Here is a 23,753-nt window from a genome sequence, read left to right on the forward strand (position 1 = left end):
GTTCAACCTCCCCGAGTTCTCCCACACCATTCCCCTTCTCCGCTCTACGAAAAGATTGGTGAATGCAAATTCTCTTAAATCGCTCGTACGCACGACTTAAGAACAAATGTGTGCGTACGAACGGTTGTTGCATGAGGCCCAATGAGTTATTAAGTGCATGTAGACGCCTTAATCTGACTAAGAATTGGATCGGATCGGATTCAGACCCCGAAATAACTGGGTTAAAGTCACTCTAAACCTGCTTGTAGACGCTGAAGCTCGTGGTGAATCAGACTTTGCGTTCTGAGCATGCTCCAGATGTTTTCCCGGGGTCGTGACCCGGAAGTCAAAGCAGACGATATTCCTGTTGTTGTCGCCGTCAGAAAGAAACAAACAACGCGATGGAGAATGCTCCGTTGGGCATCGAGTTTGTGCAACAAGCAGCTCATCACAGACCAAATGTAGAGGGACGTAGCTTCATCTGGCTCTGCGTTCTCCATCTTTCTCCAATGCCTGAGTTTGTTGTTGTTGGTGGTGAAGAGGTCAACAGGAAGTGGCTCTATTAGCAACAGCTGGAATGGGTACAGCGCCACCTATCATACCGGGGTATGACACGCTTTGTGCCTCTGATCCCATTCATTCACCGCCATATATCCAAGGAGAATTACCCTCGCTCAGCTCATTCTTATCGTAATTTAGCCAATAATCCGATCCTTTCAGTGCCGTGTGACCTCACTGAGTGACACGCGCTGAATTCATAACCCGAACTTTAGGGCTTTTCTGTCCTTTACGCTCTAACCTGTCAAGTTCTGCTGACCTTTCACGTCTCCAAGTTACTTTTTATGATCCTCCGACGGGTTCCAAAGTCTCAACGCAGGTCAGAGAAAAGGAGACGGCAGCATTTTTATCATTTAACCTCGAGCTTCTGCAAATATTTACTTCAGACACACAGTTACAGCAGCGTGGGTCTGCTGCAGTGAGAACAGGAAAAGTTAATTTTCCTCATTCCGCTGCTTTATTTAAAGACAAACTCAGACTGGGTTTCTACTAAATTCCCTTTTTAAATGTTTATAAATGTCCTCGGTAACGCTCTGTTTTCAGGGGAGCTTCAGAGGATCCGTCCGGGGACTCCAGAGTATTTATAAATGTGTCCTTGATTAATACACCAGAGAACTCCAGATGGTTGCATGACAGCCACGAAACAGGCAGAAATACTTCGAGCTGACAATATATCGACAAAGTTGAGGTTCAATCTCCATGTTTTGACAACAGTCGTGTTCGTCTGATCTGAGATGAGGACGTGAGCCACTCTGACGTCATGTGAACACAGCAAACCTGTTTCAGACAACAACAAAAGCCTCTTCGCACCAATGAGTTATGGAGTAAAGATAACACCGCCAAACTGGTTTGGTTACAGAACGCCGACCTGATAAGACAAAGGCTGTGTTCGAAACCGCATACTACATACTCATTCGATCAGACAGTATGCAGAGCGTTTACCCACAATGCATTTCGCTCCTGCCCGAGCCGAAATCAGCCGGCCTGAAGCTGATTTCCCTTAAGCTCTAAACTCTGTAAACTTTAGCAACATTTGAAACATTTTCAGGTGAGAAAGTAGTCGTTTAGATCCCCAACGTGTTGAAAATCTGACAAAATACCGGCTGTTTACAATTTTGTTCCCACGAATTCGGCGCTACTAAAGCTAGGCGCAGTGAGCAACGCACTTCCTGTTATTTTCACAAAATAAAATGCCCGTTGCCTTTTATCATAGGGAAAGCCATTACCATACAATTGGTGCTTTTGTTTTGAAAACAGGAAGTGAACCTACCCTCGTTGTAGCTAGCTTGAAACTGCCGTTTTGACAGGAAATGACGATCGGCGACGTCACGTTACGTTGCATCTTGGGTATTTTGAGTATGAGTAGTAACCTCATGATGCATACCCAACATTTAGGAGAATCTAGTATGCATCCGGGAACTTCTCGCTTACTCAAACTCGCTTACTAACTCAAAAAGTTAGTATGAGTAGTAGGAGAAGTAGGAGAAGTATGCGGTTTGGAACACAGCCGAGGAGATCTGAGAGGAAGATCAGCCTGTGAGACAAGACTCAGGGCAGAAACACAACCCAAAGGCTCATCTCTTTGTAAGAAAACCCACATGCCTGCCACACCTTTGGCCCCGGTGAACGACCTGTGGTGACATCACAGGCAGGGGCGTGGCCTGTGTCAGCCTGCAGTGAAACAGAGTAAGAGCTCAGAGAGTCAGTTTCAGAGAGTAACATCCGATCCAGCCAGCGTGTGAATATTCAGCCGTTTACACTTTGGGCTTCATTCAAAGGGATAAAACACTCAGTTCTCCATGAAGAAGCTCGGGGGAAGACTTGATTTGATGCGTTTAGGTTAGAACAAGGCTCGAGTAGCATAATGATCATCTTATAGAAACAGAAGAGTAAAAACTAAAATCATCTGATCCTCAGCAGGTGTTAAAACTCAGTGAATCCAACGCATATCACACTGTCCCATTATTTATGGAACACAAACTGAGACAGAACACAGAAGCAGTGAGTGAGAAACTAAGTGAACCCCTGATCCAGCAGCTGGTAGCAGCAGTGTGTGAGAAACTAAGTGAACCCCTGATCCAGCAGCTGGTAGCAGCAGTGAGTGAGAAACTAAGTGAACCCCTGATCCAGCAGCTGGTAGCAGCAGTAAGTGAGAAACTAAGTGAACCCCTGATCCAGCAGCTGGTAGCAGCAGTGAGTGAGAAACTAAGTGAACCCCTGATCCAGCAAATGGTAGCAGCAGTGAGAAACTAAGTGAACCCCTGATCCAGCAGCAGGTAGCAGCAGTGAGTGAGAAACTAAGTGAACCCCTGATCCAGCAGCTGGTAGCAGCAGTGAGTGAGAAACTAAGTGAACCCCTGATCCAGCAGCTGGTAGCAGCAGTGAGTGAGAAACTAAGTGAACCCCTGATCCAGCAGCAGGTAGCAGCAGTGAGTGAGAAACTAAGTGAACCCCTGATCCAGCAGCTGGTAGCAGCAGTGAGTGAGAAACTAAGTGAACCCCTGATCCAGCAGCTGGTAGCAGCAGTGAGTGAGAAACTAAGTGAACCCCTGATTCAGCAGCTGGTAGCAGCAGTGTGTGAGAAACTAAGTGAACCCCTGATCCAGCAGCTGGTAGCAGCAGTGAGTGAGAAACTAAGTGAACCCCTGATACAGCAGCTGGTAGCAGCAGTGAGTGAGAAACTAAGTGAACCCCTGATCCAGCAGCTGGTAGCAGCAGTGAGAAACTAAGTGAACCCCTGATCCAGCAGCTGGTAGCAGCAGTGTGTGAGAAACTAAGTGAACCCCTGATCCAGCAGCTGGTAGCAGCAGTGAGAAACTAAGTGAACCCCTGATCCAGCAGCTGGTAGCAGCAGTGTGTGAGAAACTAAGTGAACCCCTGATCCAGCAGCTGGTAGCAGCAGTGAGTGAGAAACTAAGTGAACCCCTGATCCAGCAGCTGGTAGCAGCAGTGAGAAACTAAGTGAACCCCTGATCCAGCAGCTGGTAGCAGCAGTGAGTGAGAAACTTAGTGAACCCCTGATCCAGCAGCTGGTAGCAGCAGTGAGTGAGAAACTTAGTGAACCCCTGATCCAGCAGCTGGTAGCAGCAGTGAGTGAGAAACTTAGTGAACCCCTGATCCAGCAGCTGGTAGCAGCAGTGAGTGAGAAACTTAGTGAACCCCTGATCCAACAGCTGGTAGCAGCAGTGAGTGAGAAACTTAGTGAACCCCTGATCCAGCAGCTGGTAGCAGCAGTGAGAAACTAAGTGAACCCCTGATCCAGCAGCCCAGCTTTAGCTGTCGGACAGACGGCCTCACATCTGACTCTAGAACACTTTGGTATCCAGAGGAGTTCATGGTGGACTCAATGGCTGCGAGGTGCCCAGGTCCTGTGGCTGCAGAACCAGCCCAGATCATCAGCCCTCCACCACCGTGCTTGACAGCTGGTGTGAGGTGTTTGTGCTGATATGCTGTGTTTGGTTTCCTCCAAACGTGCTGCTGTGCATTCTGAGCAAACATCTCCACTTTGCTCTGGTCTGTCCAAAGGACATTGTTCCAGAAGTCTTGTGGTTTGTTCAGATGCAGCTTTGCAAACCTGAGCTGTGCTGCCATGTTCTTTTTAGAGAGAAGAGGCTTTCTCCTGCAGCCCTTTCACACAAGCCATACCTGTTCAGTCTGTTTCTAACTGTGCTGTCATGAACTTTAACCTTTAACCTGCCAACTGAGGCCCGCAGGGTCTGAGATGTAGCTCTTGGGTTTCTGACCTCGGGGTGACCTTTAACCTTTAACATGCTGACTGAGGCCCGCAGAGTCTGAGATGTAGCTCTTGGGTTTCTGACCTCGGGGTGACCTTTAACCTTTAACATGCTAACTGAGGCCTGCAGAGTCTGAGATGTAGCTCTTGGGTTTCTGACCTTGGGATGACCTTTAACCTTTAACATGCTGACTGAGGCCCGCGGAGTCTGAGATGTAGCTCTTTGGGTTTCTGACCTTGGGATGACCTTTAACCTTTAACATGCTAACTGAGGCCTGCAGAGTCTGAGATGTGGCTCTTGGGTTTCTGACCTTGGGGTGACCTTTAACCTTTAACATGCTAACTGAGGCCTGCAGAGTCTGAGATGTAGCTCTTGGGTTTCTGACCTCGGGGTGACCTTTAACCTTTAACATGCTGACTGAGGCCTGCAGAGTCTGAGATGTAGCTCTTGGGTTTCTGACCTTGGGGTGACCTTTAACCTTTAACATGCTAACTGAGGCCTGCAGAGTCTGAGATGTGGCTCTTGGGTTTCTGACCTTGGGGTGACCTTGCTGGGACGTCCTCTCCTGGGGAGATTGACAGCTGTCCGGAATGTTTTCCACTTGTGAATAATCTTTCTCTCAGTAGAACGATGGACTCCAGATAGTTTGGAAACGGCCTTATAACCCTTCCCAGGTGGCTGATGTCTTTCCTCCTTGGCATCGTGTTAACACACGCCTGAATGCTGCAGAACTTCTGCTTTCATAGAGCTGCTCACACTGACTGATGATCAGTTAATCAGAGCATTGATCAGCAGTTTTTAAACTCTCTGCTTCTGTGTTTTGTCTCAGTTTTACTTCCATAAATAATGAGACGGTGTGATGTGTTGATCCGAGGCCGTTTTAACACCTGCTGAGGAGCAGATGATCTTTTATAGGATTTCCTTTTGCAATGCTCCTAAACTCTAATGTTCAGCAGCATGTTCCAACATTAAATAACAAAGGAAAATATAAAGCTGGCATCCAGGAGCCAACATCTTCCTGGTCAAAAAGAATAATTTCAGTCATCCACAACATAATTCTTTGGTAAACAGATGACGTCTCTTTTGCCTTTTTATGCGTTTCAGGAGTTTCTTATTACAGAAACTAGTCATGATTTAATTTAAAAGACGTCCGTAATTCCCCCTTCACTTCAAGATATTTACTTGGTCCTTTTCAGACGTCTTGAATTAGGTTTTAAGAAGTCAGTATGATGTTGCAGATGTTTTTAAATTGAGTCACGGCTCGTGTTAATGATGCTATAAATATCTATAACTTTCATTCTGCCCAGCCCAAATCTAATGACTGATATCTTGTTAGTGAGCTTACAGATATCTGCAGCTACAGAAAAGTGGGAGGGAGCAGCTGAAGGCTGAAACCGAGCGGCGAGTCGCTTCAACGGAACCCGAGAGAACCTCACATTTCTCCGTCTCCATCACATCATCGCAAATAAAGCAGTGAAGGGCGCAGATATTTACGTAGAACCGCAGAAACCCGCAACAGAGGGTTTGGATGGAAAGGCCAAACACTGTTGTGTGCAATATATCCACATACTTGAATCTACTAACGCCTTATTTTATCTATTACCACTAACACCATATTTTATTTTATTTATTTTATTACCGTAACAAAAAAATGCATCTTACACCCTTCCCTTTTTTACATTACTTCTATAATTTTTTATATTCGCACTCTCTTTGCACTGTTTTTGGTGGCTTTAAATTTCGTTGTACCGTGCATAATGACAATAAAGGTATTCTGATTCTGATTCTGATTCTGAAAGTCTGGTACTTCCAAACTCTGGGTCCAGAGTTACCATCTATGATTAACATTATTCAAGCTATTTATGATGTCACGTCCTGATGAAAGCTTTGTGGTCTGATACCGATGCTACACGCCATCCATCCACACTTCTGAGCAGTTAGCTTCCAAATAAACATTCTCTATGACTGTGTTCGAAACTGCATACTGATCGATCAGACAGTATGCAGAGCGTTTACCCACAATGCATTTCGCTCCTCCCCGAGCCAAAATCAGCCGGCCTGAAGCTGATTTCCCTTAAGCTCTAAACTCTGTAAACTTTAGCAACATTTGAAACATTTTCAGGTGAGAAAGTAGTCGTTTAGATCCCCAACGTGTTGAAAACCTGACAAAATACCGGCTGTTTACAATTTTGTTCCCACGAATTCGGCGCTACTAAAGCTAGCCGCAGTGAGCAACGCACTTCCGGTTATTTTCACAAAATAAAATACCCGTTGCCTTTTATCATAGGGAAAGCCATTACCATACAATTGGTGCTTTTGTTTTGAAAACAGGAAGTGAACCTACCCTCGTTGTAGCTAGCTTGAAACTGCCGTTTTGACAGGAAATGACGATCGGCGACGTCACGTTACGTTGCATCTTGGGTAGTTTGAGTATGAGTAGTAACCTCATGATGCATACCCAACATTTAGGAGAATCTAGTATGCATCCGGGAACTTAAAAAAAAGTTCAAGTTAGTAGGAGAAGTAGGAGTAGTAGGAGAAGTATGCGGTTTCGAACACAGCCTTTGACTCAATGAATAAACCTACTTACACGGACACAACCGTCATGGCTGCGCCGCATCAGTCTCTATTAAGGTCCGACTCATGTGGGAATGCAAACTGTAGGAGCCATTTGTTATTTTGTAATATTTAGTTATCTTTTGGGGGTTTAGTTTGGGGAATGCACCTTTTTTGGTTGTTTATAATATTTAGTATTGAGTTAATTTGGATATTTAATTATGCTTTTATTTTGAAAGCACTGGTTAGCTGGGGCGCACTGGGAGAGTTTACTTAGATGGCAGGCAGTCACAGGTGAGCAGGCACCTGGGAGGGCTGATGGTTTTTACCAGGGCAAGAGAGGCGGCAAAGGCCATTGTTCTTTGTTCGTTTGCTTAGTTGGAGCAATAAACCTAAAGAAACCAAATTTTTTTGCCTGGACAATGGACTCATTTTACCTGCGTAAATTCACTCCCCAGGTGTCTCAGTGGCTGTTTGATTTAATTTAGTTTATTATGGTTTTGACATTTTTTAGTTTTGATTATTGACACAAGAGGACGAACAGCCACTACACAAACTGAAACAGTTCCCCTGGGGAAGGACGGCTATTAGAACGGAATTCCAGGTGGACCGTTCTTAGAACGGCGTTCTAAGAACTGCTCTGTCCGAATGCGGCTGATGATGACAGTGTTCCTGCTCACAGAAGGACCAGGCGGCTTTAAGCAGACAGCAGAGCTCGCTGCTGTAAAGTCCTTCCAGCACAGAGACGGCCGACTGACGAGCAGCTGCAGCTCTAATCAGCTCAGAGAGGGAAGCAGCAGTCCAGCCGTCGTCCTGATGGCGACTGACGGACAAATAATTAGTTATCTGCAGAGTGAACCCTGACATCGTACAGCAGAGGCCCTGCGGCAGCGGCAGCGGCAGCGGCAGCCTCTACATGTCCTACAGCTGAAGGAGTAAAGCCAGCGCTTTCTGTTGGAAACGGACAAAGTGCTGCGCTGACAGGCAGGACGATTCAGACTCGGCGCGATTCAGACTCGGCACGCTGCTCCTCTTCCCTCTGCAGCGGCCAATTAGGATCTAATTTACAAGGTCAGGTTACGCATTTAGAGAAGAATAACTGGCGTTTCCTCTCAGCTCCTGTGTCAGGTCTTTGCTGGATTTTTCCTCTTTCTTAAGGACATCACTTTCAGATCCTGTTCATCTGCTGTAGATACTTCTTTAGGCCTGACACTTCTTCTTTTGCCCTCCACTTGAAGACGTTTGTGCCTTTGAGCTTATTTTCCAGAGGAAATGCTCTGAAAAGTGTTTTTTTTTTTTGTCATAACATACAAACCAACTTCAGTGAACTGGAGCTATTCAAACAGCTCTATTCGTATCGCTTTCCCGACTCATTTTGCTCTCTGCAGATCAGAGGGATGCTTCACGTCGAACCACAGAGCCTCCAGGTCACATTTCTCAGTTTAAAGGGACAGTTCGCCTCTTTTGACATGAAGCTGTGTAACATCCCATATCAGCAGCATCATTTCTGAACATCTTCTTACCCCCTGCTGCGTCCTGTGAGCAGAGTTCCAGCCTCGTTTTGGTGTTTATGAAGGTAGTCCGGCTAGTTGGCTGGGGTTTAAAAAATAAAGCGTTTTGCTTCTCAGAACAATATGCGTTCAACAGAGTAATACATTTGCATCACAAAATGGTTCTCCAGGATAAAGTCAGACCTCACAATCGCTTGGCCCTATTTTCTCTCCCTTCGTATCACTGCCTGCTGCCGCCAGCCGCGCCTGTTACGGTGTTTGCTGCTCAGTCTGCACAGCAGGCAGTGATACGAAGGGAGAGAAAATAGGGCCAAGCGATTGTGAGGTCTGACTTTTTCCTGGAGAACCATTTTGTGATGCAAATGTATTACTCTGTTGAACGCATATTGTTCTGAGAAGCAAAACGCTTTATTTTTTAAACCCCAGCCAACTAGCCGGACTACCTTCATCAACACCAAAACGAGGCTGGAACTCTGCTCACAGGACGCAGCAGGGGGTAAGAAGATGTTCAGAAATGATGTTGCTGATATGGGATGTCATACAGCTTCATGTCAAAAGAGGCGAACTGTCCCTTTAATCTTGGCTTTTGTTGCAGTAAGAAAACAGAAAAATGAGACTTTGAAATAACACTGCAGCACTGGTTAGTGGTCAGCGTCCGTTCTACCTCAGCGGGGCTCGTTGGCCTTCACGTATCTGATACTTTGTTTTCTGGACTTTTAAAAGCAGCAGTCGAGCGTTTGTGCGACTGTATCGGTTGAGTAAAAGGTGGGAGGATAGAGGATAGAAGTTCTCCTTTAAGTCTGCTGCCAGAGAAGCTGAGGAGGAGGAGCAGGGCGCACCTTCCTCCTCCTCCTCTCGCCCGTCCTTGGAGAGCTGCAGATTGAATCTTCTCCTCCGGAGTCAAACGCTCCCTCCAGGCCCTAAAAATGACCGCCTTTAATTAATTTCTCTGCCAGTCCATTAATAGCAGCTATAATTAGAGGACCACGGGAGACGGCCGGCAGATTAAACGAACCACCTGACTGAACCTGAATTTGCACTTGTTACCTTTTTTCTTCACAGCGGAGGGTCCGATGGAGCGGCCGCTCGTTTCACGCAGAAGGATTCGCATCTTTTAAACGATTCTTCTTTTTTTTGTGATTAACATTTTTTATTTTCATTATTTCAACAATACAATAGCAACAGTAACCCCCCCCCCCAAGCAAACAAACCCCTCCCAAGCCACCACCATCCATTTTGGTTACCAACATCTACTACTGTGCTCCTTCATGGAGCTCAGAGATACTCATTGTGCAGCTCCTCAAGCTTTAATTGGTATTTCCACTCGCATAGTAGCTTATAATATGGTAACGATACATTTTTTCCACAAATAACATACAGCGAATACTGCACAGTATTAAGTATTTTTTATTAAGTATTAATTAAGGCTTAATGGTGTTTCCTAAAGGGGGAACTGTTAAACCTGGCAACGCAGCCCGCTTAAACCGCAGCGCACGCTAGCTCCTTTAGCCGAGATGCAGGCACAATGGTTTGGTTTTTAATTAAAAAAGGGCAAAAACCAGCACAGAAACCAGCACAGAAACCATGCTCAATCTGAATGTCTCACTAAGATTACAACAACAAACTACAAATACAACATGAAGAAAGTCGAGGACATGCACGCCAGCTTCCGCTCATCCCAGTATTAAGGTAAATGTGCTCTGAATTGAAAATGTATTGGGTGCGTTGTTTCTTTTTCTGTGGGATGTTTTATATGTAGAAATGCATATTTGTCTTTGTATATTTCTCTTGTGAAAAACAATAGTGAGCATCACTGATGTAGCTGCACTATTTGCATCAATGCAGACAACACATAAATTAACTATAACAAAAATCAGACACAGAAAATAGCTCCAAACTGGGTCGAATTAGTAAAATAAGCGCTACGTCAGAGAAATAATTGGTTAACAGAAAATAAATAAATAACAATAAGAAGAAGCCCTGTTATGTATTTATCCACCACTACTTAAAACTTGCATCTCTCCCCTATATGACCCCTTTCAGCCCTTTAAAAAGTATTTGCCCCACTTTGCTTCATGCAGATCCAGTCCGCCCAGTCGTTTATATGACATTTTTCCAAATGCTGCAACTCGTGCCATCTCCTCAGCTCCACAACCCCCTCCGTCTTCCATCCCCTGATAAGTACTCGTCTGCCCATCATAACTTTTGATGTGTTTATCCTGTGCGAGTCGCTTCAACACAACCCGAGAGAACCTCACATTTCTCCGTCTCCATCACATCATCACAAATAAAGCAGTGAAGGGCGCAGATATTTACGTAGAACCACAGAAACCTGCATTGTTCCTGCTGCTGCAGACATTATTCAGGCTCATAGGAAAGCTTTCACACCATTTTCTGGAGAACACGAAGACAAATCAGACGTGAAGTTAAATTCTGGGCAGCGCGAGTATCTTTCATTGCGTTTTAAATCCTTTATTTCGTGTTTTAAGTTCAGCTTTTTCTCTTCATAAAGCACTCGGATTGGATTTGTTCATCTTTTCGTTGTAAATAAAAAGTGTTGCCTTCAGGAACCAGTTCTAATGGAACCCATGTTCAGGTTTTATGGGTTTGTGTCCGTTGGGAGGCGATGAGGAGGACTCAGAGCTGCAGCACAGCAGAGAGGGAGGACACCAGAGGGTTTGGATGGAAAGTCCGTTACTTCCAAACTCTGGGTCCAGAGTTACCATCTACGATTAACATTATTCAAGCCATTTATGACGTCACGTCCTGATGAAAGCTTTGTGGTCTGATACCGATGCTACACGCCATCCATCCACACTTCTGAGCAGTTAGCTTCCACATAAACATACTCTATGACTCGGTGAATGAACCTACTTATAAACCAGCAGTCGGTCTTATCGTCTTTATGGCGATTGAACTTGTATTTTCCACATCTTCACACTGTCAGTTTATTAGTTATGTTTATCCTGTGCTCCAAAATAAATAATCTGGGGCTAGATGGCATTTGTAATCTGCAATCTCACACAAGTTATCATAAATATTAGTCCAAAATTGTTGGAGTTAAAACGATTCTTCTTTAAGCAGGAAGAGTTCTGGATTCTTTTTTTTGTTTTTCACCGAACTGTGGAACATTTCAGGAGCTGGATCCCTGCAGCTGCATCTTTGTGTGAGTTAGAAGAGAAGGTTTCCCTTAAACCACCGATGATGAGCGTCCACTTTGTGACTAACACACACGCCGATGTGTTGCTCAGAGGGGAAGTCAAACAGCTGGAAACACACGAGTGACCTCACAGCAGATCGTCTGAACACTGGCAGAAAGCTGAGCTTTACTCCCCGAGCTGACGCTGAAAGCTCGGCCTGAACACATTCAAACAGTGTGAAATGTCATCAAAGTGGCTTCTGCAGCTCAAAGGTCCCGTTTTTAAATGATGATTCAGAGATTTGATGTGAAGCTGCTCCTCGTAAAGAGTGACAGAACCGATTTAAAACTCCTTTACCTTGGAAAAATAACAAGGAAACGTGGGATTTACAGAACATTTGATCCGCTTTATTTGACCTTTAAACAAATGAAACTTTTGGAACTTCTAAAAGTCTTTTAGAGGTTCAAACCCGGAGTCTATTCTAATCTCAGCTCATCTTCAGTTCTGCTGCTTCAAACATCTGGACGATGCAAAATGTTAAAACCACAACGGTGACATTTTTAACTTTAGCTGCTGTGTGACATCACTTCCTGTGCAAAGTGTTCAGAGCAGCAGGTCGATGGGCGACTTCTCATTTACCCTCATCAACAGTTTCTGTCTTCATTGGTTCATCAGATGAACTCCAGCTGGACAGCAGCTGGACAACAGCTGGACAACAGCTGGGCAACAGCTGGGCAACAGCTGGGCAACAGCTGGGCAGCAGCTGGACAACAGCTGGACAACAGCTGGGCAACAGCTGGACAACAGCTGGGCAGCAGCTGGGCAACAGCTGGCAGCAGCTGGACAACAGCTGGACAACAGCTGGGCAGCAGCTGGCAGCAGCTGGACAACAGCTGGGCAACAGCTGGGCAGCAGCTGGACAACAGCTGGACAACAGCTGGGCAGCAGCTGGGCAACAGCAGGGCAACAGCAGGGCAACAGCTGGACAGCAGCTGGCAGCAGCAGGACAACAGCTGGACAACAGCTGGACAGCAGCTGGCAGCAGCAGGACAACAGCTGGACAGCAGCTGGGCAACAGCTGGAAAATTGCTGCCTCTGAGCTCCTCTGTGGGAGGTCCTGGTCCATGTGAGTCCAGCTGAGTTCTCTGCTCAGACGCCGTCTTTGAGCTGCTTTAACGCTGATTCTGTGGTTCTGAAATCAGGATTTTATTAGAGCAGAGCGACAGTCTGGGAACGCTTTCAGTGATTTTCAGTCCCAGTTTCTGACCAAAGAAACAGAAAAACCTGTGAATGAGAGCAGCTTTATGGGGAGTTCAGCTGGATTAATGAACTCTTTAGTGTTTTTACTGAAAGATGCAGAAAGATGGAAGTTTGGAGCCTGAACAGAGCAGCTGAGTCCAGCTGAGTGTTTCCATGCAGGAGGGATCCAAACCAGCTGGATCCTCTGGGTTTCAGAAGCTGGATTTTTATCATTTTGATGGGAATGAGACAGTAATTTTTTTTTTTTTCCGGTGTGATGTAAACATGCTGCACGGGATGACGTGACACAGTTTTATTCATAAAGTGCCTGAAGGAACTTAAAGAGGATTAAAAAAAAAAAGTTTGTTCATTCATTAAAAATCATTATGAAACAACCTCTGGAACTTCTGCTTCAGTTCAATAATACTCAGAATCCGTAATGTGCCGGAACATCCGACTCATTTCAGCTTCCAGGTGAATCAAAAGCTTCTTTTTCACCTCAGCTTCCTGTCGCAGCTAAAACTAACTGAAACCATCATCAAAACACAACATTTCTTTTTAAAAACAGCCATAAACGGTTTGGTGCTGCAGCTGATTATCATTTCATTTAAACCGACCTGCCGGTTATCATCTGACAAACCGTTACTGGAGAAGCTCTGGAGAGGAGAGCTGCCATTTTTATCCATGGTGGGGATGTTTTTAAACCAAAAACAACAGAACGGCAACGGTGTGCAACTTACTGTTGGAAATCCCAGATTCTTAAGACACAAAGTACCACAGCACACCTCACTGCTGCCAATAACTGAGCCCATGTCCTGTTTTCATGCTCCTGCAGCCAATTAGAGTCTAATTTCAGGAAGTATCCGCCCCTTGTTCCAGAGTATAGACTGAGCCGGCCGCAAATAATGTTAGCGATGACCCACATTAAATAACCAATTAAATTCAAATACAATAAGGCGATATTTGTGTGTGGGTGACAGTCAGGAATCGGTAAAAAAAAAAAAAAAAAATCTCTGCAGCAGCTCAGCACAAACGTCATTTTCAACCAACCAAACTGTAGAAAAACAGCCACAGAAAGGTCCAACCAGGCATCTTTACCTCCGACGTTCAAAATTTGTTTAGTAAAATCAGCTCCTTAAGATTCAGAGGATTTTCCAAAGGATTCCAAACAGGCGGAGCAGCAGGTTTTAAATCAAGCACGGACGTTAGAGACGTGTAAAAGAAAGAATTACACCGACTCCTGTACGCTTCAAAGGACGATTAACCGAATACCGCACCGATGCCGGGACCTGGAAAGGCGTCATCCTAATTCTTAGTTTAGCTTAAACATGTGAAACATTTGCTCAGGACAGTTTAACCTGCTGTGCGTCACACAGGAGCTTCAGGAAAAGCTAAAGGAAAGCTAAAGGAAAGCTAAAGGAAAGCTGAAGGAAAGCTAAAGGAAAGCTGAAGGAAAGCTAAAGGAAAGCTGAAGGAAAGCTGAAGGAAAGCTAAAAGAATGCTGACGGAAAGCTAAAGGAAAGCTAAAGGAAAGCTGAAGGAAAGCTAAAGGAAAGCTAAAGGAAAGCTAAAGGAAAGCTAAAGGAAAGCTGAAGGAAAGCTGAAGGAAAGCTAAAGGAAAGCTGAAGGAAAGCTAAAGGAAAGCTAAAGGAAAGCTAAAGGAAAGCTGAAGGAAAGCTGAAGGAAAGCTGAAGGAAAGCTAAAGGAAAGCTAAAGGAAAGCTGAAGGAAAGCTAAAGGAAAGCTAAAGGAAAGCTGAAGGAAAGCTAACCAGGAGGAACCCCGAGGAACCCAGGAGGAACCAGGAGGAACCAGGAGGAACCAGGAGGAACCCCGGAGGAACCTAAAGGAACCCAGAGGAACCCCGGAGGAACCCAGAGGAACCAGGAGGAACCCAGAGGAACCCAGAGGAACCCCGGAGGAACCCCGAGGAACCCAGGAGGAACCAGGAGGAACCAGGAGGAACCCCGGAGGAACCTAAAGGAACCCAGAGGAACCCCGGAGGAACCCAGAGGAACCCCGGAGGAACCCAGAGGAACCCCGGAGGAACCCAGAGGAACCAGGAGGAACCAGGAGGAACCCCGGAGGAACCAGGAGGAACCCCGGAGGAACCCAGAGGAACCCAGAGGAACCCAGTCACGGTTTGCACAGATTTCCATCTGTCAGAAACCGGTTTCTGCTGTTCACACGTGCACTTTCAGCCAGTTATTACTCATTTCTTTAGTGGAGCCCTTTTAAAAGGAGCTGGTGGAGTAAATGTCGCCTCTTTAAGGAGGTCTGCACCACTTCTTCTCTGAGTCTGTTGACCTGCTGGCGTGTGTTCATCTTAACTTTCGGGATTAAAGTCAATCATTCAGAACTCTCAGGAAGATGCTCTGCGTGTCTTTCAGGTGATTTTAGCCGTTTTATTCCGCCTGTTTATCCTGTTTGCTCAGATTAGTTTGCTGTGCACTTCTGAGAGATGCTGTGGGAGTGATGTTTAGTGCGCGCGCGCGCTGTATCTAAGTAAGTCTGCGGGACTTTTTGTTGTAATTCGGGTTTTTTCTAAGCGGTGTGTGTGGCTCACCTCCTGTTGAAGATCCTCAGGCCGGTGAAGGTCCTGCTGTTGTGCTGGCAGCGGGGCGCCGGGGCCACAGAGGGCAGCTCGGGGTTGGAGGCTGAGGATGACGAGGTGGAGGCGGAGGAGGCGACGGAGGCGGAGGTGAAGGGCTCCTCTCCTCCGTCCTGCGCGGGCTGCTCCTCCGGCGGATCCATGGCCGCCTCGGGGCGGCTTCCTCTCGGGGAAGCGCGCTCACAGGCGCAGCTGGCGGGCGGGCGGCGCGGCGCTCAGGCGGTGCGAGCCGCGGCCGGCCATCCTGACAGCTCCTCTGCAGCCGCGCAACTTTCCACTGACAGCTCTCCACGCGCAGACACAGGAAGTGCAGCCGCAGGTCTTCCGCGTGCAGCTGTGTGCTACGCTTCACTTCACACCAGGAAGCTGAAACTGAAGCAACTCTTCTCAGAGTTAGAGGCCGGGCAGGGAGGGGCCGGGGCCGGGGCGGGGGGTGGGGGGTTGTTCTGCTCTGACTTCCTTACTTCCTTCCTTGTCCTAACCCTCCCAGCCTGAGGAAGCCTCTCTCCTCTGAACACAGCTCCATATCCAGGAAGTTTCCCCGCACAAAGGAAGGAGCTGCGCCGCTCCTCTGCCGCTTCTCTGCCGCCGCTGTGCCGACCTGTTGCCGCTCCTCTCCGCAGCTGGGTTTCCTCTCCGCGGACTCTCCGTGTGTCGGCTGCTCTGCTCTGCTCTTTTCTCTCTTGACTTTTTATCTCAGCTCTGAGGCTCTCCCTCTCCTTCTCCTAAGCCCCGCCCACAGCGCGCTCTCCTGGCCTCTGATTGGCTGCGCGCGCAGAGGTGAGCGCTCTTGCCACCTGCTGGCGCTTCAGACTTTCTGCAGCTGCTGAGGAGTTTAAAAAAAAAGAGGCAGAGAGGAGGAAATGAACTCATTTTCTCCTCTCCAGCAGCAGCTTTTGTTTGGTGTCTGCCGTTTAAGCAACAACAAAAGAAGAAGGAGTCATGTTGCAGGTGTCAGACTAACCTGAGCGCGCAGTGATGAGCCGCTCTGCCGCTGTGCCGCTCTGCCGCTCTGCCGCCGCTGCCTCTCACTCGGATCACATTTCTGAAGCCCCACTCTGCTCTGCTGCCCTCCCACATACGTTTTACATAAAGATGGTAAAAACAGCCCACACTGTGCTGCAGTGAGGTCGCGCGGCCGCACTGGAGACCCACGCACAAGTTCTTCAGCGTGCACGCACGTGGCGGCAGCATCCCCTGGGCTCCTGCTCCGAGGAGGAACCGCAGGATGAGGCGGGTTATTTTTGACAGCCAATTAAAAACGGAGGTGCAGCAGCGGGCAGGAGGACGGCTTGCTGCGAAGGTTCGTCTTAAAAAAGAATCTCCCACGTGTGCGCTGAGACGAATAAAACGCGCCCGGATGGCGCTGCGCGCAGTGCGCGGATGTGCATGTGTCAGGCACAAAGAGCTGCTCATTAACACCATGTTTCATCCTCTGGGAGCCCGAGCATCACTTTGTGGGGAAAGTTACCAAAAACAGACTCTCTGAGAGACTCTGGTAGGTTTCAGCTCGGCTTCCTGCTTGATTTAAGAGTTTCCTGGTGACCTTTAGGGTTAAAGCTCTGTGGCCCCTGAACGACCTGCCGGGATCACTTAAGAAATACCTTTTTTTTTCAGATAGGCATCCATGTGACTTTTGTTTATTTAATTTTGATTGTTTCTAATATTTTTAATGTTTGTTCCCATTAGAGTTGTATTTTATTCCTGACTGTGGGATGTATCCGGGTCACCTGAGCCATCCCTGACTATACGCTTTACCTTATGTCTGCTGCTGCACATTTGAAGTGTGTTTTTTTTTTTTACATGTTTTGTTTTCTTCTTTTTGTTTGTGCAGTCGCTGATTTAGTTCCCCCCTGTTGTCTGATTATTTCTGATTATAAGGGTCAGGGTTAAAGCTCTGTGGCCCCCTGAACGACCTGCCGGGATCACTTAAGGAACACACTGCCAACTCGTGTTAGAAACTGTTACAATTACACCACCTTTAAAAAGTCCCTCAAACAGTGGTTGAAAACAACCCAGACCTGCTCTCATGGGTAACCGCTGCGTCTTTTCCATTTTGTGTATGAACCCTTAACTTTGATGTGAGTTAGTGTTTTTTTGTTTTTTTTATGTCAGATTTCTGCATGTTATATCCATGTGTCATGGTGTATTGTTTGTTATGTTTTTTTTATAATACCTGCCTTAGGACAACGGATGAAATTTAGCGACTGTGCTAAATCTGGCATATTTACATTGATGCTCTGCTTATATGTTGATTAATGTGCATTGTCCTGATCAAATAAATAATAAAAAAAGAAAAAAGAAAACCCTTTTTTTTCAGATTGGCATCCATGTGACCTTTGTTTATTTATTTTGATTGTTTCTAATATTTTTAATATTTGTTCCAATTAGAGTTGTATTTTTATTCCTGTTCTAAAGCCTCGTTCCCACTATGCAGTCCGGTACTGGTCGGTTCAGAACGGTTCTCTTATTTCAGTGTTTCCACTACCACCAAAGCGTACCGGTCCCATGGAGCCCGTTACCATGGAACCCGTTACCATGTCTGTAACCCTTCTGCTTGGGGTACCGAGCACACAGGACTGGTTCCAGGCTCTGCTCTCCGGTGTCGGTGAGGAGGCTGTGCAGCGGGAGCTCGATGGCGCTGTTCCAAACCAAAAAGTTTTCCAGCTGATTGCCGCAGAAATGTCAGAGTGTGGTTTCAACCGGACCGCGAGCCGGTGTGGCATTAAAGGTGGGGTAGGGGATCTTTTTCTGGAACATTTTTTTACATATTGCTTGAAATACTCTTCACACTCCAATTGCAACCAATTAATTAAAAGTTTTGACACAAAAATGAAAAGTTTTAGTGGCCTCTAGAACGAACAATCTAGGAAAAACAGTATCCAATCATACTGAACGGACCGTTCACAATGATTGGATACTGATGCCGTCTATCAAACTGCAATCTGCTCCTCCCTCCCCCTCCTTCCCCCTGTGCGCGTACCCTGCTCCGTGAACGAATTACGCATCCAGAAGCTTGGCAGGAAGCTAAACTAGAGCCAGCTTGGCTAGCACCTAGCATTATTAAACGTATAGTTAGCATTTACTAAATACTAAATACGGCAACGCTCGATGCTTGCTGTCAGAACACCGCTCGTGCACCCCAAAGAGACCCGACCCGTACCGTTCTGAACTGACCCGTACCGGACTGCATAGTGGAAACGAGGCTTTTCTTTCTGGTCCTTAACTGTTTGGCTCAGTTTCCTCTGCCTGCTTTTAAAAGGTAATATATTAACAAAGTCCTCATTATCATTAGACCTGCAGGACAAACATGAGATCAGGAAGGTCAGCGTAAATAACTGAAGCAGAAGAAGTAGTTCGGCCCACTAAACATGAAAAGCCTCGTTCCCACTATGCAGTCCGGTATGGGTCGGTTCAGAACGGAACGGCACGGGTCGGGTCTCTTTGGGGTCAGCTTGCGTTCCCACTGTACAAAGGGAACCCTCAGGGGTGGGTGGAGTGCGTGCCGAAGCTTAAATAGCAAATAACAGCAAATAACATCCAGAATCTGGAACCACCTCCCAGCTTCTTCAGCTTAATGCCACACCGGCTCGCGGTCCGGTTGAAACCTCTCGCTGACATTTCTGCAGCAATCAGCTGGAAAACTTTTTGGTTTGGCACAGCGCCATCGAGCTCCCGCTGCACAGCCTCCTCACCAACACCGGAGAGCAGAGCCACCATGATCCATACAGCCACCATGATCCATACGGCCACCATGATCCATACGGCCACCATGATCCATACACCCACCATGATCCATACGGCCACCATGATCCATACGGCCACCATGATCCATACACCCACCATGATCCATGCGGCCACCATGATCAATGATCCATACGACCACCATGATCAATGATCAATACGGCCACCATGATCAATGATCCATACGGCCACCATGATCCATACGGCCACCATGATCCATACAGCCACCATGATCCATACGGCCACCATGATCAATGATCCATACGGCCACCATGATCCATACGGCCACCATGATCCATACAGCCACCATGATCAATGATCCATACGGCCACCATGATCCATACAGCCACCATGATCAATGATCCATACGGCCACCATGATCCATACGGCCACCATGATCCATACAGCCACCATGATCAATGATCCATACGGCCACCATGATCCATACGGCCACCATGATCCATACGGCCACCATGATCCATACGGCCACCATGATCCATACGGCCACCATGATCCATACGGCCACCATGATCCATACGGCCACCATGATCCATACACCCACCATGATCCATACGGCCACCATGATCCATACGGCCACCATGATCCATACGGCCACCATGATCCATACGGCCACCATGATCCATACGGCCACCATGATCCATACACCCACCATGATCCATACAGCCACCATGATCCATACACCCACCATGATCCATACGGCCACCATGATCCATACACCCACCATGATCCATACACCCACCATGATCCATACGGCCACCATGATCCATACACCCACCATGGTCCATACACCCACCATGATCCATACGGCCACCATGATCCATGCGGCCACCATGATCCATGCGGCCACCATGATCCATACACCCACCATGATCCATAAACCCACCATGATCCATACACCCACCATGATCCATACGGCCACCATGATCCATGCGGCCACCATGATCCATACACCCACCATGATCCATACGGCCACCATGATCCATACGGCCACCATGATCCATGCGGCCACCATGATCCATACGGCCACCATGATCCATACGGCCACCATGATCCATACACCCACCATGATCCATACGGCCACCATGATCCATACGGCCACCATGATCCATGCAGCCACCATGATCCATGCACCCACCATGATCCATGCAGCCACCATGATCCATACGGCCACCATGATCCATGCAGCCACCATGATCCATACACCCACCATGATCCATACGGCCACCATGATCCATACAGCCACCATGATCAATGATCCATACGGCCACCATGATCCATACACCCACCATGATCCATACGGCCACCATGATCCATACGGCCACCATGATCCATACGGCCACCATGATCCATACACCCACCATGATCCATACACCCACCATGATCCATACACCCACCATGATCCATACACCCACCATGATCCATACAGCCACCATGATCCATACACCCACCATGATCCATACACCCACCATGATCCATACACCCACCATGATCCATACACCCACCATGATCCATACGGCCACCATGATCCATACGGCCACCATGATCCATACACCCACCATGATCCATACGGCCACCATGATCCATACGGCCACCATGATCCATACACCCACCATGATCCATACACCCACCATGATCCATACACCCACCATGATCCATACACCCACCATGATCCATACGGCCACCATGATCCATACACCCACCATGGTCCATACACCCACCATGATCCATACGGCCACCATGATCCATGCGGCCACCATGATCCATGCGGCCACCATGATCCATACACCCACCATGATCCATAAACCCACCATGATCCATACACCCACCATGATCCATAAACCCACCATGATCCATGCGGCCACCATGATCCATACACCCACCATGATCCATACGGCCACCATGATCCATACGGCCACCATGATCCATGCGGCCACCATGATCCATACGGCCACCATGATCCATACGGCCACCATGATCCATACACCCACCATGATCCATACGGCCACCATGATCCATACGGCCACCATGATCCATGCAGCCACCATGATCCATGCACCCACCATGATCCATGCAGCCACCATGATCCATACGGCCACCATGATCCATGCAGCCACCATGATCCATACACCCACCATGATCCATACGGCCACCATGATCCATACAGCCACCATGATCAATGATCCATACGGCCACCATGATCCATACACCCACCATGATCCATACGGCCACCATGATCCATACGGCCACCATGATCCATACGGCCACCATGATCCATACACCCACCATGATCCATACGGCCACCATGATCCATACACCCACCATGATCCATACACCCACCATGATCCATGCAGCCACCATGATCCATACACCCACCATGATCCATACACCCACCATGATCCATGCAGCCACCATGATCCATACGGCCACCATGATCCATACACCCACCATGATCCATACACCCACCATGATCCATGCAGCCACCATGATCCATACACCCACCATGATCCATACACCCACCATGATCCATGCAGCCACCATGATCCATACGGCCACCATGATCCATACGGCCACCATGATCCATACGGCCACCATGATCCATACACCCACCATGATCCATACACCCACCATGATCCATACACCCACCATGATCCATGCAGCCACCATGATCCATACACCCACCATGATCCATACACCCACCATGATCCATACACCCACCATGATCCATACGGCCACCATGATCCATACGGCCACCATGATCCATGCAGCCACCATGATCCATACGGCCACCATGATCCATACGGCCACCATGATCCATACACCCACCATGATCCATACACCCACCATGATCCATATGGCCACCATGATCCATACACCCACCATGATCCATACGGCCACCATGATCCATACGGCCACCATGATCCATACACCCACCATGATCCATACGGCCACCATGATCCATACAGCCACTATGATCCATAGGGCCACCATGATCCATACGGCCACCATGATCCATACAGCCACCATGATCCATACGGCCACCATGATCCATGCAGCCACCATGATCCATACAGCCACCATGATCAATGATCCATACGGCCACCATGATCCATACACCCACCATGATCCATACGGCCACCATGATCCATACAGCCACTATGATCCATAGGGCCACCATGATCCATACGGCCACCATGATCCATACACCCACCATGATCCATACGGCCACCATGATCCATGCAGCCACCATGATCCATACAGCCACCATGATCCATACGGCCACCATGATCCATACAGCCACCATGATCCATACGGCCACCATGATCCATGCAGCCACCATGATCCATACAGCCACCATGATCAATGATCCATACGGCCACCATGACCCATACAGCCACCATGATCAATGATCCATACGGCCACCATGATCCATACAGCCACCATGATCCATACAGCCACTATGATCCATAGGGCCACCATGATCCATACGGCCACCATGATCCATACGGCCACCATGATCCATACACCCACCATGATCCATACACCCACCATGATCCATACACCCACCATGATCCATACGGCCACCATGATCCATACACCCACCATGGTCCATACACCCACCATGATCCATACGGCCACCATGATCCATGCGGCCACCATGATCCATGCGGCCACCATGATCCATACACCCACCATGATCCATAAACCCACCATGATCCATACACCCACCATGATCCATACGGCCACCATGATCCATGCGGCCACCATGATCCATACACCCACCATGATCCATACGGCCACCATGATCCATACGGCCACCATGATCCATGCGGCCACCATGATCCATACGGCCACCATGATCCATGCGGCCACCATGATCCATACGGCCACCATGATCCATACGGCCACCATGATCCATACAGCCACCATGATCCATACACCCACCATGATCCATACGGCCACCATGATCCATGCAGCCACCATGATCCATACAGCCACCATGATCCATACGGCCACCATGATCCATACAGCCACCATGATCCATACGGCCACCATGATCCATGCAGCCACCATGATCCATACAGCCACCATGATCAATGATCCATACGGCCACCATGACCCATACAGCCACCATGATCAATGATCCATACGGCCACCATGATCCATACAGCCACCATGATCCATACAGCCACTATGATCTATAGGGCCACCATGATCCATACGGCCACCATGATCCATACGGCCACCATGATCCATACGGCCATCATGATCCATACGGCCACCATGATCCATACGGCCACATGGGCTCAGGAGGAGCTGGGAGAACCATTTCCACTCAACACGGTCCACCTCTGCATCCAGAAATGTGAGCTGAAGCTGCCCCACACCAGGAGGAAGCCATATATCAGCTCTGTGCAGGAACACGGCCCAGTTCTGTGGACCCCAGCTCATCTCAGATGGACAGACAGACAGTGGCCACGTGTTCTGTGGGCAGATGAGGCCACCTTTCAGCTGCTTCTGGGAAAAGCTGCTGAGAAAGAGCATCCAGGCTGTTCTCAGAGAAAGGTTTAAAGCCAGCGTCTGTGATGGTGTGGGGGGGCATCAGGGTCCGTGGCAGGGAGGGCTTCATCTGTGTGAAGGTGTGGGGGGGCATCAGGGTCCGT

At 47.9% G+C, this 23,753-nt stretch overlaps 1 protein-coding gene across 1 annotated transcript in view; it reads right to left on the reverse strand.

Annotated features, from left to right (window-relative positions):
• LOC142384473 (diacylglycerol kinase zeta-like) overlaps positions 1 to 16,459 on the reverse strand; it is an 84,922-nt gene extending 68,463 nt beyond the window's left edge. Inside the window, exons 1-2 of the mRNA XM_075470735.1 lie at positions 16,292 to 16,459; positions 15,283 to 16,153 (exon numbers count right to left, since the gene is read on the reverse strand). Coding sequence (XP_075326850.1) covers positions 15,283 to 15,470 — 188 coding nt within the window. The 5' untranslated portion in view covers positions 15,471 to 16,153; positions 16,292 to 16,459. The remainder of the gene's footprint in view (positions 1 to 15,282; positions 16,154 to 16,291) is intronic.
• Positions 16,460 to 23,753: the final 7,294 nt, after the last annotated feature.

Source organism: Odontesthes bonariensis, chromosome 7 (assembly GCF_027942865.1).
Source record: "Odontesthes bonariensis isolate fOdoBon6 chromosome 7, fOdoBon6.hap1, whole genome shotgun sequence".
Taxonomy (NCBI): Eukaryota; Metazoa; Chordata; class Actinopteri; order Atheriniformes; family Atherinopsidae; genus Odontesthes; species Odontesthes bonariensis.